At 49.0% G+C, this 13,970-nt stretch overlaps 3 protein-coding genes across 3 annotated transcripts; 2 read left to right on the top strand and 1 right to left on the bottom strand.

Moving 5' to 3' along the window:
- Nucleotides 1-97: 97 nt before the first annotated feature.
- LOC123465131 (zinc finger and SCAN domain-containing protein 5B-like) lies at nt 98-3,743 on the top strand. Its single transcript, XM_045163386.1, has 4 exons — nt 98-564; nt 854-1,060; nt 1,997-2,150; nt 2,528-3,743. Exons 1-4 carry the CDS (start codon nt 187-189, stop codon nt 3,172-3,174), a joined length of 1,386 nt encoding a protein of 461 aa, XP_045019321.1. The 5' UTR covers nt 98-186; the 3' UTR covers nt 3,175-3,743.
- Nucleotides 3,744-4,128: 385 nt separating this feature from the next.
- On the top strand, nt 4,129-9,387 carry LOC112580148 (zinc finger and SCAN domain-containing protein 5C-like). The gene is made up of 4 exons (XM_045163380.1): nt 4,129-4,978; nt 5,698-6,204; nt 7,819-7,969; nt 8,332-9,387. The coding sequence occupies exons 2-4, from the start codon at nt 5,821-5,823 to the stop codon at nt 9,051-9,053; spliced, it is 1,257 nt and encodes a 418-aa protein (XP_045019315.1). The 5' UTR covers nt 4,129-4,978; nt 5,698-5,820; the 3' UTR covers nt 9,054-9,387.
- Nucleotides 9,388-12,780: 3,393 nt separating this feature from the next.
- LOC123465088 (zinc finger and SCAN domain-containing protein 5B-like) lies at nt 12,781-13,349 on the bottom strand. Its single transcript, XM_045163240.1, has one exon. The coding sequence runs from the start codon at nt 13,330-13,332 to the stop codon at nt 12,781-12,783; it is 552 nt and encodes a 183-aa protein (XP_045019175.1). The 5' UTR covers nt 13,333-13,349.
- Between the last annotated feature and the right edge of the window lie 621 nt (nt 13,350-13,970).

Raw genomic sequence — 13,970 nt, 5'->3', positions numbered from 1 at the left:
GGATGGTAGGGTGGATGAAAATAAAACTAATTGGCTGCATTCTTTTTTCTTTTTTGCCCCCTATTTCTGAATAGTGAATCTATTCCTGAGGAAAAGCAAGAGGAAATTCCTTTGGATCGGGGTCAGTTGGGCACCGACTTCTAGAAGCATTTGCCCAGAGTCCTACTGAAAAGCTCTACAGTCGGTATGGCTGAGAACCAGACAAGGGGTCGTGGCCCCGTCGCGGACAGCCCCGGAGCAGAGTCGCCGGCGTCTGCACCAGGCCAAGACACCCGAAGGGAAAACCGCGACTCAGACCTGGAAGAGTTGCGCGTTCGCTTCAGAACGTTTAGCAGCTCGGACGAATCCGACCCCATGAAGGCTCTGAGGAGGCTCCGTGAACTCTGCGGGCTGTGGCTGAGGCCGGATCTTCACACCAAGGAGGAGATGGTGGACAGGCTGGTGCTGGAGCAGTTCGTGATGTGCATGCCGCCGGACATCCAGGTCTTAGTCAAGAGTAGTGGTGCCGAGACTTGTAAGGATCTGGAGGAGGTGCTGAGAAAGAAGCAGAAACTGACGAAATGGGTGAGTAGGACCCGAGTGACCCTGTGAGACAGGGAACGGCGGGATGAGGGGCTGGGAGCTGGGAGATGAAGCAGAAGGATCAGAGGGCTTGGCTCTAAATCAGTGATTCCCAGAGGGGTGAGCACTTGCCTGTGGCATCACTGGAGATGTTTCTGTTGATCCTCACTTGGAGGGTGTTGGTCTTTCAAATGTCATTCCCAGGAGGTGGGCTCCTAGGGTGGGATACGCAATGAATAACTTTTTGGATCTTGTGAAGGGAGACTGATCCTATTTGAATTTTTCCTCACAGGCTGTAGTGCGTGTCCAAGGCGAGGATGTTTTGATGCCCGTCTCGGGTGTTGAGATGTTAGGATCTGAGGTCAGTGAGGGGCACAGTGAGGGAGACCGAGCCAGGGAGCCCCAGCCTACAGTCAGTGTCATCCCTCCAGACGAGGGCCAGCAGGAAAGCCAAGACCGGCAGCATCTGCCAGGAGCCAAGGACCTGTCGAGGGGGCAGGTGAGTGTGATGTCCTGACCTCCAGTCTGGGAGCAGGTAGAAGGGGGTCGGGTGGGGTGGCTGCGGAAGTAATTGGGAGAACTGGGCAAAGGACAGGAATGGACCCTCTGCCTCCAGGAATTCCCATGGATGCATTCCGTTCCCGGCATTTTTCAGCCAGTGTGAGAATGAAGACAATCCATCTTTCATAGTCCTTCACCATGAAAGCTTGTGGCCCTAAGCATGAGGGCAGAGGAGTCCTGTTTCCACAGGATGGTGCTGGGTCAGTTCATCAGGCATAAGTGCACTCACAGCGGTTTCACCCATGATGGATTTCATCAGAGGCACTTAATATTGGGGGATATTGTAAACACCTTGAATTGCATAACAAGTTCCCCGTTGGAGTCATTTTCCCCATCAGATTTTGGAGTATGTCTGGAGAGAGTGGATTTTTTTGAAATGTGAATCGGGGGAGGAGATGCTACTGATTTCTCATGAATAGAGCTATATAGTATAGAACAGAGCTATATAGTATGACAGCTACACTGCTTATCATCTTATTATGCCCCAGGCCACCTTCCATGACAAAGACAAATCCAGGCAAGGTATCAACAAGTGGTGAAGTCAGGAGCCCTAGAGCCAGAATCCTCTGCTTTCAGATTCAGGGCCTGGAGACTGTGAGATGAGGTGGAGAGATAGGTGCAAAGATAATTGGCAGTGCCAGCTGTGAAGTCTGGACTTTTGCCAGAGGTGGTCAGTATAGATCAAGGACAGACATGGGAATCAGAAGAGGATTGCCAATCAGGGTGATGGGAAGCAGTCAGGGCATATCTCCCAAACTGATATTCAGAAAGCTGGAGTGTGAGATCAGGGTATGAGGTGGGTGGGGAAAGAGGAGACAGAGCTTGCCGTGGGCTAAGGCAGTGGCATTGACTGTGCTTGGTTGCCCTTTGTCAGGGCCAGAAAGCTCTCCCGCCAGAGACCATTCCTGAAAGTGGTGAACTGGAGGGTCAGACGCCCTCCAAGGAGTACTTGGTGAAGGACCTGCTGGAAGACACAGGAGTGACAAGAACCCTTTCGTCTCAAGAGCCTGAACTTCTGCAGAATCGTGGTGAGTATTAAAAACTTGGAGACCACAGGAAGTACTGCCTGCCTCCACTGATGTCCAGGAAGGGATACCCAGGATTTCCATCCCTTGGTGTTGTGGCATAGGAGTTGGGTCTTCAATGCCAACCTTCTCCATCGTCAACAACGTTCCAGAGTGTTGCATCAGCTAGACTCTTAGGTAGTTTCGATGCTGGGAAGACTGTAGCCAAGATTAGGGATGGTTCCAATGAGACTGGCACCATGGAAAATGCTCCTTGATAAATATGTTGCTGAGTCTCTTCTTTCAGAAGATTCTGGGAGGGCAGGGAGAGAGGGGAGAGTCCCTAGGAAGGAAGTGTTACTTCAAATGTGGCCCTTGAACCCTTTCCTCTTGTGTTCCAGAGAGAGACGTTTCCACTCCAAGTGGATCCAGACGAGGTCCTCTGAAGAATCACAGACGTAACAAAAGGAAGCGGGAGAGCAGTCCCACTTGCCAAGACGTGGGTCAAGAGGCAGCCATGTGTTTGGACCAAGGAGAGTTCTCAGGACAGCTTGGGTCCCATTCTGTTCATTCATCTGGCACCGTTGGACCCACCAGTCTTCCTGAGGGAGCAGAAACCCCGGGACGGGCACCCTCTGAATGCAAGGTGTGCAAAAAGAGCTTTCCTTGTCAATCTCAGCTTACCTTGCACCAGAGGACACACACAGGAGAGAGGCCCTTTCAATGCGACATCTGTGCCAGAGGGTTCATACAGCCTTCAGACCTGCGGGTTCACCAGCGGATCCACACTGGCGAGAAGCCCTACAGCTGTGATGTCTGCCTCAGGAAGTTCACCCACAACTCCACGCTGCGCACTCACAAGAGGACCCACACCCAGGAGAAGCCTTTCCGCTGTGAGCAGTGTGACAGAGCTTTTGCCCACCGAGGGAACCTCAACGTTCACCGACGCACCCACTCTGGGCTCAAGCCCTACGTGTGCCCTGAGTGTCACACAGCCTTCCGTCAGCTGGGGACTTTCAAACGCCACCGGAAAATCCATTCCAGATGACTGGCTCAGGACCCAGCCCTCAGGTCCAGGTCTTTTCTGTTTTAATGAGAAAATTGAGAATGATTTGTCACCTGTGTTATACAAAGTGTGGATGACAGGGGAAAGGCATAGGAGGATCGTGGAACCCAGGGTTCCCTCACGTGAATTAGGATATTTGAGTGAATTAGGATATTTGCGTTATGACTTATTTTTCCCTTTGGATTTTGTTTTCTACATTGCTATAGACTATAGTTTTCATTTTCATTTGTGTATTTTCAATTGGAGGAGAATTGCCTTACGATGTTAGACTCTGGTTTTCTTACATGTTTTCGCTTTGTGCTTTTCTTGTTCTTCCAATGAAGCTGTGTCTCACCGGTTATCAGTACCTCATCATCAGAGTGAGGCTACTGCTGATTGCCTACTTGTCAGGTGTGATTTCCTTGTAAAATGGATTCTCCTAGCAGGACAGCTGGAGAAGGCAATGGCACTCCACTCCAGTACTCTTGCCTGGAAAATCCCATGGATGGAGGAGCCTGGTGGGCTACAGTCCATGGGGTCGCTAAGAGTCAGATACGACTGAGCGACTTCACTTTCACTTTTCCCTTTCATGCATTGGAGAAGGAAATGGCAACCCACTCCAGTGTTCTTGCCTGGAGAATCCCAGTGATGGGGCAGCCTGGTGGGCTGCCATCTATGGGGCCTCACAGAGTCGGACACGACTGAAGCCACTTAGCAGCAGCAGCAGGATGGCTAGATTAAATACAGGTTCACCAATTTAAATTTAATTTAAATTTCAAATAAACAAACACATTTCTATCAAAGAGCTGTGTGTTTTCTCTTCTAAGACTTTGCTACAGTAGGTGATAGCCATGGTTTTGTCTATGTGGCCATTATTATGTTGAGATATGTTCCCTTTGTACTAGTCTAGTTTGGATACTGCTTCGTTAGCTATTTAAAAAAAGAAGGCTTCTTAAATTGATAAGTGTCATTCTTTTCCCTTGCTGCTGCTAACTGCTGCTAAGTTGCTCCAGTCATGTCTGACATTGTGCGACCCCATAGATGGCCGCTCACCAGGCTCCCCTGTCCCTGGGATTCTCCAGGCAAGAACACTGGAGTGTGTTGCCATTTCCTTCTCCAATGCATGAAAGGGAAAAGTGGGAATGAAGTCGCTTGGTAGTGTCTGAGTCTTAGCGACCCCATGGACTGTAGCCCACCAGGCTCCTCCATCCATGGGATTTTCCTGGCAAGAGCACTGGAGTGGGGTGCCATTGCCTTCTCCTCTTTTTCCCTACTGGTGTACAACCTCTGGTTTCTGTGATGCCTCTCTGAAATGGTTTCTTACAGTTGATCTCATCAGCTGATTTTAGACAAAAGTCTTTGATGACTTAATTCATGAGAAAAGAAACAAGATTAGGTAACCCAATTTGATTACAACCATCGGATTACAATTATTGGACTGCTTCACAGTCTCCAAGCAGAGAGAAAAAATTCATTAGATCAGGAAAATCAATCTGTTTCCCCAAGAAATGCCATCCATGAAGTCTAAAGTAAATAAAATACATTAGAGAAAGTTTACTGCCAAACCAATATGGTGGCCTCTATAATGGTTCTTCCTGTTGGAGTCTCCACAGGAAATGGAATCTACCCAGATTATCCAAAGTGGTTCCTTCCATGCCCTTTATCCAATCACTGGGATGATGAGGTTATGGCCAGAAACCCCTGGAGTTTCACCCAACTCTCTATAAATACAGACATTTCAGCTCCAGACACATTTCGAGAGCCAGTGCCTGACCTGAGGAGGCTGAAGGCAAGAGACCTGGAAGGGGTAAGTGATGAGTGGGCACGTCCAAGGAGGATGGCTAGAAATCAGGACACACGGGTGGGTTTCAGAAAGATGTTGCTTTCAGTTCATCTTACATTAGCTGGGAGACCTTGTGACAGGAGATCTTCCTCTAACCCCACGTTAACAATGGTTAATCCAGGTCTTCTGCCAGGGGAGAAGAATGTTTCCACACATGTTGCTGTGAGGTGGCTCGTTTTCTTCAGGGCTTTCTGAGCGGCACCCTATGGCCATTTAAAAACAACATATATGTTTATTATTAGTTTTAAGTTTTTTAATTCCTTGATTTTGGCTGGGCTGGGTCTTCTTTGCTGTGAGGGCTTTCTCTAGTCGTAGCTAGTGGGGACTACTCTCTAGCTGAGGGGTATGGGCTTCTCATTGTGGTGGCTTCTCCCGTGGCAGAGCTGGGAGTCTACAGCTCGGGTTCAGTAGTTGCCCCTCTCAGGCTCAAGAGTTGTGGTGCACAGGCTTCGAGGCCGGCGGGGTCTTCCCATATCAGGGATCAAACCCATGTCCCCCTGCATTGGCAGGCAGATTCCTAGCCACTGGACCACCAAGGAAGCCCTATGGTCATTTCTGACCAGACAGTTTTATGAAATATTGAATGAGTTGAGCAATGGTGTCCAATATATGGGATGTAGGGGAGACAGAAGGGTGGAAAAAAATGTAACCATTGTTTCTCTTTTTTTTTTTTGTCTCCCTAGACTGCTCACCAGTGACTTTAATGCTGAGGAAAAGCAGAGGAAATCTATTTCCATAGGCTTCAACTGGGCACCCACTTCTAGAAGCATTTGCTCAGAGTCCTACTGGAAATTGCCTCCATCAATATGGCTGAGGACCAGCCATTTTTTCAGGGTTCTGGACACATGACAGACAGCCCTGGGGCAGAGTCACCGGCATCCGTGCCACCCCAAGACACACTCATGGAAGACTCAGACTGTGACCAGGAAACCTGGCACGTCCGGTTCAGAACACTTAGAAGCTCAAAGGAGTCCGACCCATTCGAGGATCTGAGGAGACTCCGTGAACTCTGCTATCTGTGGCTGAGGCCGGATCTTCACACCAAGGAGCAGATGATGGACAGGCTGGTGCTGGAGCAGTTCATGATCTGCATGCCCCTGGAGTGCCAGGTCCTGCTCAAAGAAAGTGAAGTGCAGAGTTGCAAAGCCCTGGAGGACGTGCTGAGAAATAAGCAGAAACCCAAGAACTGGGTGAGTAGGACCTTAGTGATGGGTGTGGGAGGAGGAGACACGTGCAAGCTGCAGGGATCACAATATAGGACCTGCGGGTTTGGCTCTGTATCAGTGGTTCCCAAACAGGAGAGAGAAGTTCACAGTTGGGCAATTTGGGAGATACTTTTGGCTGTCTCAACTTGAAGGATGTCGACCTTTTACACCAAACGTGAGCTTCTATTGTCAATGCCATTGGGTGCCTGAAAGCTACATTCCAGGTCTTATAGAGACTGATCTTGATTGATTTCTCCCCTCACAGACCATAGTCTGCATACAAGTGCAGAAATATCCCGTGCGTGATCCCGACATTGAGATGACTGAAGCCAAGGCTGGTGACATGGACGATGAGAGAGACCCATGCAGGGAGCCCGAACCGCCCTCAAGGGTCATACCTCCAGAAGATGGCCAAGGAAGGAAGCCAAGATCTGCAGAATCCGCCAGGAGCCATAAACCTATCTAGGGAGCAGGTGAGAAAGTGGAAGCAGGTAGAAGAGACTCAGGTGGGTGTGGCTGCTGGAGGAATGGGGAGATTCCACAGAGGACAGGAATGGACCCATTGCTTCCAGGAATTCCCGTGGATGCATTCCGTTCCTAGGCATTTTTTCTAATCAGTGTGAGAATGAAGATAATCCATCTCTGTCCCTCTCCTATGAAAGCTTCTAGTCTTAGGAGTGGGAAGAAGGGAATCCTGTCTTCCTGACATGATGCTAGGTTCAATTTGCTGCAGGTAAATGCACTGACAGCTGATTTACCCACGGCCACTTTGCCCAAGGGCATGTCATATTTCAGAATATGATCATTCCTTGCAACTGAAGGAGTGACTCGAAATTGGACTCATTTTGCCCCCCAGTAGACATTGGGCTTCCCTGGTGGTTCATATGGTGAAGAATCTGCCAACAATGCAGGAGACCTGGGTTCGATGCCTGGGTCAGGAAGATCCCCAGGAGAAGGGAATGGCTACCCGCTCTAGTGTTCTTGCCTGGAGAATCCCATGAACAGAGGAACCTGGCAGCTATAGTCCATGGGTTTGCAGAGAGTCAGACACGACTGAGCGACTAACACTTTCCCTTTCAGACATTGAAGAATGAATGGAAGACAGTTGATTTCTTCAAATAAGGTTGGGTATAGGCAGGGGATGCTATTGACTTGCATGGAGTAGAGACCAAGAATTGTGGTCGTCATCTTCCTATCTACTGCGTAACCACCATCACAAAGATACATCCAGGCAAAGTCTCCAACGGTGATGGAGTCAAGAGAGCTGGACCTAGAGTTCTTTACTTCCAGAGTCAAGGGCAGGCAGGAGTGGGTATGATTTGGAGAGACCTATGCATAGAGAAGTCAGTGTGCTAACTGTGATGTCCTGATTGGATTGCCAGATACAGTCTGTATAGATCCAGGACAGCCTTGAGTATCAGGAGATGATTATCAATCAGGGTGATGGGGTGGACCAGAAGAAGTCAGGGCATATCCCCTAAAACGACATGAAGAAAGCTGGAGTCTTAGATCAAGATACGAGGAAGAATTGGAAACAGGAAACAGTTTTCCATGGACTAGGGTAAATGGCTTTGACTCTGCTTGTTTGTCCCTTGTCAGGACCAGAGAGCTCTCCCGCCAGAGACTGTTCCTGAAACAGGTGAGCTGGAGGGTCAGACGCCCAGGGAGAACTTGGAGAAGGACCTGCTGGAAGACAGGGGAGAGACAAAAACCCTTCAATCTCAAGAACCTGAACTTCTGAAGGGTCCTGGTGAGTATTCAAAACCGTGGAATTCAGCAGAGTTAGTGACTCCCTCCTATGGTGGCATGGGGCTGGGTAGCCAGCATCACCATGCTTGGATGGGTGGGTGGAGATCATTGTCCAGTGCCAACCTTCTCCATCATCAACGTTCCAGTGTCCCACAGTCCAAGCTCTTAGCTTGGTTGCTTGATGGGAACTTCTCAGCCAACATCAGGTTTCCAGTGAGGCCAGCAGCACAGAAAATGTTCCTTGTTAAGTGTGGTGCTGAATTTCTTTCAGGGGATTCTGGGAGCATAGGGAGAGAGACGAATCCTCAAGAAGAAACTGATATTTAAAATGTGTCTCCTGAACCCTTTCTTCCTGTGTTCCAGAGGGAGACGTTTCCACTATGAGTGGATCCAGACGAGGTCCTGTAAAGAATCGCAGACATGTCAAAAGGAAACGGGAGAGCAGTCCCACTTGCCAAAATGTGGGTCAAGAAGCAGCCACGTGTTTGGACCCAGGAGAGTTCTCAGGACAGCGTGGGTTCCATTTGTTGGTGCATCTGGCACCGTGGGACCCACCAGTCTTCCTGAGGGAGCAGAAACCCCCACGGGCACCCTCTGAATGCAGGGTGTGCAAAAAGAGCTTTCCTTATCAATCTCAGCTTAGCCTGCACCAGAGGACACACACAGGAGAGAGGCCCTTTCAGTGCGACATCTGTGCCAAAGTGTTCATACAGCTTTCAGATCTGCAGGTTCACGAGCGGATCCACACTGGCGAGAATCCCTACAGCTGTGATCTCTGCCTCAAGAAGTTCACCCACAACTCCACGCTGTGTGCTCACAAGAGGACCCACACCCAGGAGAAGCCTTTCCGCTGTGAGCAGTGTGACAGAGCTTCAGCCACCGAGGGAACCTCAGTGTTCACCGACGCACCCACTCTGGGCTCAAGCCCTACGTGTGCCCCGAGTGTCACACAGCCTTCCGTCAGCTGGGGACTTTCAAACGCCACCGGAAAATCCATTCCAGATGACTGGCTCAGGACCCTGCCCTCAGGTCCAAGTGCCTTCTGCTTCGAGAAAGAAATTCGGGATTATTTGTCACTTATGTGAGACAATGAAAGGGTGACATGTGAAGAACTTACGATCATACTGGAACCCGATGGGGTTCCATTCACATGAATTAGGTGTGAATTCTTTCCCTTCAGAATTTGATTTCTACTTTAGTGTAGCCTGTGTTTTGGTGATAAGTTTTGGCTTTGTGTTGTTCTTCTTTCAGTGAATGCAGGTCTCATTAGTTTTCTTCTTTGTGAAACTGAGGTCACTGCTGATTGTCCCCCCATTAGGGAAGATTTCATCGTAAAATAGGATGCTCCTAGCAGAGTGTCTAGATGAAAAAGAGGATCACCAGTGAAATTTAAATTTCTAATAAACAAAGACATTTCTGTCGAATAAGTGTCCTGTGTATTTCCCCTTCAAAGATTTTTTTTTCTTTATTTTATTTTTTAACTTTACTATCTTGTATTGTTTTTGCCATGTATCAACATGAATCTGCCACAGGTATACACATGTTCCCCATCCTGAACCCTCCTCCCTCCTCCCTCCCTGTCCCATCCCTCTGGGTCGTCCTAGTGCACCAGCCCCAAGTATCCAGTATCGTGCATCGAACCTGGACTGGCGACTCGTTTCATACATGATATTATACATGTGTCAGTGCCATTCTCCCAAATCATCCCACCCTATCCCCAAAGTTTTTATATGGAGTAGATGATAGCAGCGGTTTGTTACATGGCCATTATTATGTGGAAATATCGACCCTCTGTAAGGCTTCCCCAGTAGCTCAGCGGTAAACAATCCACCTGCAGCCTAGAAGACCCAGGTTCGATCCCCTCATCAGGAAGATTCCCTGGAGAAGGGAATGGTAACCCACTCCAGTATTTTGCCTGGAGAATCCCATGGACAGGGGAGCCTGGCAGGCTGTGGTCTGTTGGGTTGCAAAGAGTCGGACATGACTGAAGCGACTGAGTATCCACTCGAGCATTTAAAGTAACTGTATTCTTTTGGAATTATGAACTGTTAGGTAATGTAATATTAATGCCCTTTTGAACACTGAGATTCTAGGGTGTCTGTGCTTGAAAAGATTCTTCAAGGTAGCATTCTTTCATCCCACCTGGCTCTCCTCCAGCAGAAATGAAGAGAGGTCATTTGGAGCAGAATGGAGAAAATGAAGTATTTCTTTTTAAAGAATCAGCGTTTTCTTCTATTAATTAGCCTGGGAATTTGTTGGGGGCGGCAAACTGAAGGATGATATTGTAATAGATATTGGTGTCTGGCTGCTCGCACTTAAAAGCCAATACAGAGGCCAGGTTGGGGGAAAGGAAAGTTAGCTTTATTTTCGATGCCAGCAACTGTTGAAAGTGAAAGTGAAGTTGCTCAGTCATGTCCAACTCTTTGCTACCCTGTGGACTGTAGCCTACTAGGCTCCACCGTCCATGGCATTTTCCAGGCAAGAGTACTGGACTGGGTTGCCATTTGCTTCTCCAACAACTGTGGAGGGCGGGGTACTGTGGCCACTGCTGAGTTTTCCTAATTTGCTGACTCACTGAGGGCAACGCTTTCACAGCATCATGTCTGAGGATTTGAAATAGCTCAACTGGAATTCCATCACCTCCACTAGCTTTGTTCATAGTGATTCTTCCTAAGGCCCTCTTGACTTCACATTCCAGGATGTCTGGCTCTAGGTGAGTGATCACAGCTTAGGGATTATCTACGCTCCCAGAATCCGCTGAAAGAGATTCAGAACCACACTTAACAAGGAGCATTTTCTGTGCTGCCAGCCTCACAGGAACCCTGATATTGGCTGAGAAGTTCCCATCAAGCAACCAAGCTAAGAGCTTGGCCTGTGGGGCTCTGGAACGTTGATGACGGAGAAGGTTGGCACTGGACAATGATCTCCACCCCACCCATCCAAGCATGGTGATGCTGGCTATCCAGCTGCATGCCACCATAGGACGGAGTCACTAACTCTGCTGAATTCCACTGTTTTGAATACTCACCAGGACCTTTCAGAAGTTCAGGTGCTTGAGACGGAAGCGTTTTTGTTTCTCCCCTGTCTTCCAGCAGGTCCTTTCCAAGTTCTCCCTGGGCGTCTGACCCTCCAGCTCACCTGTTTCAGGAACAGTCTCTGGCGGGAGAGCTCTCTGGCCCTGACAAGGGACAAACAAACAGAGTCAATAACCCTTCTACCTCAGTCCATGGAAAACTGTTTCCTGTTTCCCCATCTGCGTCATATCGTGATCGAAGACTCCAGCTTTCTTCATGTCATTTAGGGGATATGCCTTGACTTCTTCTGGTCCACCCATCACCCTGATTGATAATCATCTCCTGATACCCAAGACTGTCCTGGATCTATTCAGACCGTATCTTGCAATCAAATCAGGACATCACACTGGCACTCGGACTTCTCTATGCATAGGTCTCTCCAAATCATACCCACTTCTGCCTGACCCTGACTCTGGAAGTAAAGAACTCTAGGTCTAGCTCACTTGACTCCATCATTGTTGGAGACTTTGCATGCATGCATCTTTGTGATGGTGGTTACCCGGTACATAGGAAAATGATGACCAGTATTCTTGGTCTCTACTCCATGAAAGTCAGTAGTATCCCCTGCCCATACCCATGGAGTAGGCAATAGCACTCCAGTACTCTTGCCTGGAGAATCCCATGGACAGAGGAGCCTGGTAGGCTCGGTCAATGGGATAATGAGGAGTTCAACATGACTGAGCGACTTCACTTTTACTTTTCACTTTCATGCATTGGAGAAGGAAATGGTAACCCACTCCAGTGTTCTTACCTTGAGAATCCCAGGGACAGTGGGGCCTGGTGGGCTGCCGGCTATAGAGTCACACAGAGTTGGACACGACTGAACCGACTTAGCAGCAGCAGCAGCAGCAGCAGCCCATACCCAACCTTATTTGAACAAATCAACTGTCTTCCATTCATTCTTCAATGTCCGAAAGGGAAAGTGTTAGTCGTTTAGTCATGTCTGACACTTTGCAACCCCATGGACTATAGCCGCCAGGTTCCTCTGTTCATGGGATTCTCCAGGCAAGAACACTGGAGTCGGTAGCCATTCCCTTCTCCAGGGGATTTTCCTGGCCCAGGGATCGAACCCAGGTCTCCTGCATTGTCAGCAGATTCTTCACCATCTGAGCCTCCAGGGAAGCCCAATGTCTACTAGGGGGCAAAATGAGTCCACTTTGGAGTCACTCCTTCAGTTGCAAGGAATGATCATATTCTGAAATATGACGTGCCCTTGGGCAAGGTGGCTGAGGGTAAATCAGCTGTCAGTGCATTTACCTGCAGCAAACTGAACCTAGCATCATGTCAGGAAGACAGGATTCCTTTCTCCCCACTCCTAAGACTAGAGGCTTTCATGGCAGAGGGACAAAGATGGATTAGCTTCATTCTCACACTGACTAGAAAAAATGCTTAGGAACTGATTGCATCCACTGGAATTCCTGGAAGCAATGCGTCCATTCCTGTCCTTTGCCGAACCTCCCCATTCCTCAAACAGCCACACCCACCTGACTCCCTTCTACCTGTTTCCATGCTCTCACTTGCTCCCGAGACAGGTCCGTGGCTCCTTCCAGATTCTGCAGCTCTTGGATTCCCTCCTGGCCATCCTCTGGAGGTATGACCTTTGTGGGGGGTTGGGGCTCCCCGCATGGGCCTCTCTGATCATCCATGTCACTGGCCTTGGCTTCAACCATCTCAATGTCTGGATCGCGCACAAGATATTCTGCCCTTGTATGCAGACCATGGTTTGTGAGGGGAGAAATCAATCAAGATTAGTCTCTATAAGACCTGGAATGTAACTCTCAGGCATCCAATGGCATTGACGATAGAAGCTCCCATTTGGTGTAAAAGATCGACAGCCTTCGAGTTGAGACAACCAAAGAATCTCCCAAATTGCCCAACTGTGAACTTCTCTCACCTGTTTGGGAATCACTGATACAAATCCAAACCCACAGGTCCTATCTTGTGATTCCTGCAGCTTGCACGTGTCTCCTCCTCCCACACCCATCACTAAGGTCCTACTCACCCAGTTCTTGGGTTTCTGCTTATTTCTCAGCACGTCCTCCAGGGCTTTGCAACTCTGCACTTCACTTTCTTTGAGCAGGACCTGGCACTCCAGGGGCACGCAGATCATGAACTGCTCCAGCACCAGCCTGTCCATCATCTGCTCCTTGGTGTGAAGATCAGGCCTCAGCCACAGATGGCAGAGTTCACGGAATCTCCTCAGATCCTCGAATGGGTCGGACTCCTCTGAGCTGCTAAATGTTCTGAACCGGACGTGCCAGGTTTCCTGGTCACAGTCTGAGTCTTCCATGAGTGTGTCTTGGGGTGGCACGGACACCAGTAACTCTGCCCCAGGGCTGTCTGTGATGTGTCCACAACCCGGAAAAAATGTCTGGTCCTCAGGCGTATTGATGGAGGAAATTACCAGTAGGACTCGGAGCAAATGCTTCTAGAAGTGGGTGCCCAGTTGACGCCTATGGAAATGAATTTCCTCTGCTTTCCCTCAGCATTAAAGTCACTGTTTAGTAGTCTAGGGAGACAAAAAAAAAAAAAAAAGAAACAAATGGGTTTCATTTTGTTCCACCCTTCTGTCTCCCCTACATCCCAATATTGGATACCATTGCCCGACTCATTCAATATTTCATAAAACTGTCTGGTCAGAAATGACCATAGGGCTTCCTTGGTTGTCCAGTGGCTAAGAATCTGCTTGCCAATGCAGGGGGACATGGGTTTGATCCCTAATACGGGAAGATGCCACCTGCCTCTAACCCTCTGCACCACAACTCTTGACCTGAGAGGGGCGACTACTGAACCCGAGCTCTAGACACCCGGCTCTGCCACGGGAGAAGCCACCACAATGAGAAGCCCCTACCCCTCAGCTAGAGAGTAGTCCCCACTAGCTATGACTAGAGAAAGCCCTCACAGCAAAGAAGACAAAGCCCAGCCAAA

This window comes from Bubalus bubalis, chromosome 18 (genome assembly GCF_019923935.1).
Source record: "Bubalus bubalis isolate 160015118507 breed Murrah chromosome 18, NDDB_SH_1, whole genome shotgun sequence".
NCBI classification, from domain to species: domain Eukaryota; kingdom Metazoa; phylum Chordata; class Mammalia; order Artiodactyla; family Bovidae; genus Bubalus; species Bubalus bubalis.
This window is presented reverse-complemented; position numbering and strand designations above follow the sequence as displayed.

Coding starts and splice junctions, on each gene's coding strand:
- LOC112580148 (XM_045163380.1), top strand. CDS start 5,821: ATGGCTGAGGACCAGCCATTTTTTCAGGGTTCTGGACACATGACAGAC. Junction 6,205..7,818: donor AGCAGAAACCCAAGAACTGG/GTGAGTAGGACC, acceptor GTCCCTTGTCAG/GACCAGAGAGCTCTCCCGCC. Junction 7,970..8,331: donor TGAACTTCTGAAGGGTCCTG/GTGAGTATTCAA, acceptor CCTGTGTTCCAG/AGGGAGACGTTTCCACTATG.
- LOC123465131 (XM_045163386.1), top strand. CDS start 187: ATGGCTGAGAACCAGACAAGGGGTCGTGGCCCCGTCGCGGACAGCCCC. Junction 565..853: donor AGCAGAAACTGACGAAATGG/GTGAGTAGGACC, acceptor TTTTCCTCACAG/GCTGTAGTGCGTGTCCAAGG. Junction 2,151..2,527: donor TGAACTTCTGCAGAATCGTG/GTGAGTATTAAA, acceptor CTTGTGTTCCAG/AGAGAGACGTTTCCACTCCA.
- LOC123465088 (XM_045163240.1), bottom strand. CDS start 13,332: ATGGAAGACTCAGACTGTGACCAGGAAACCTGGCACGTCCGGTTCAGA.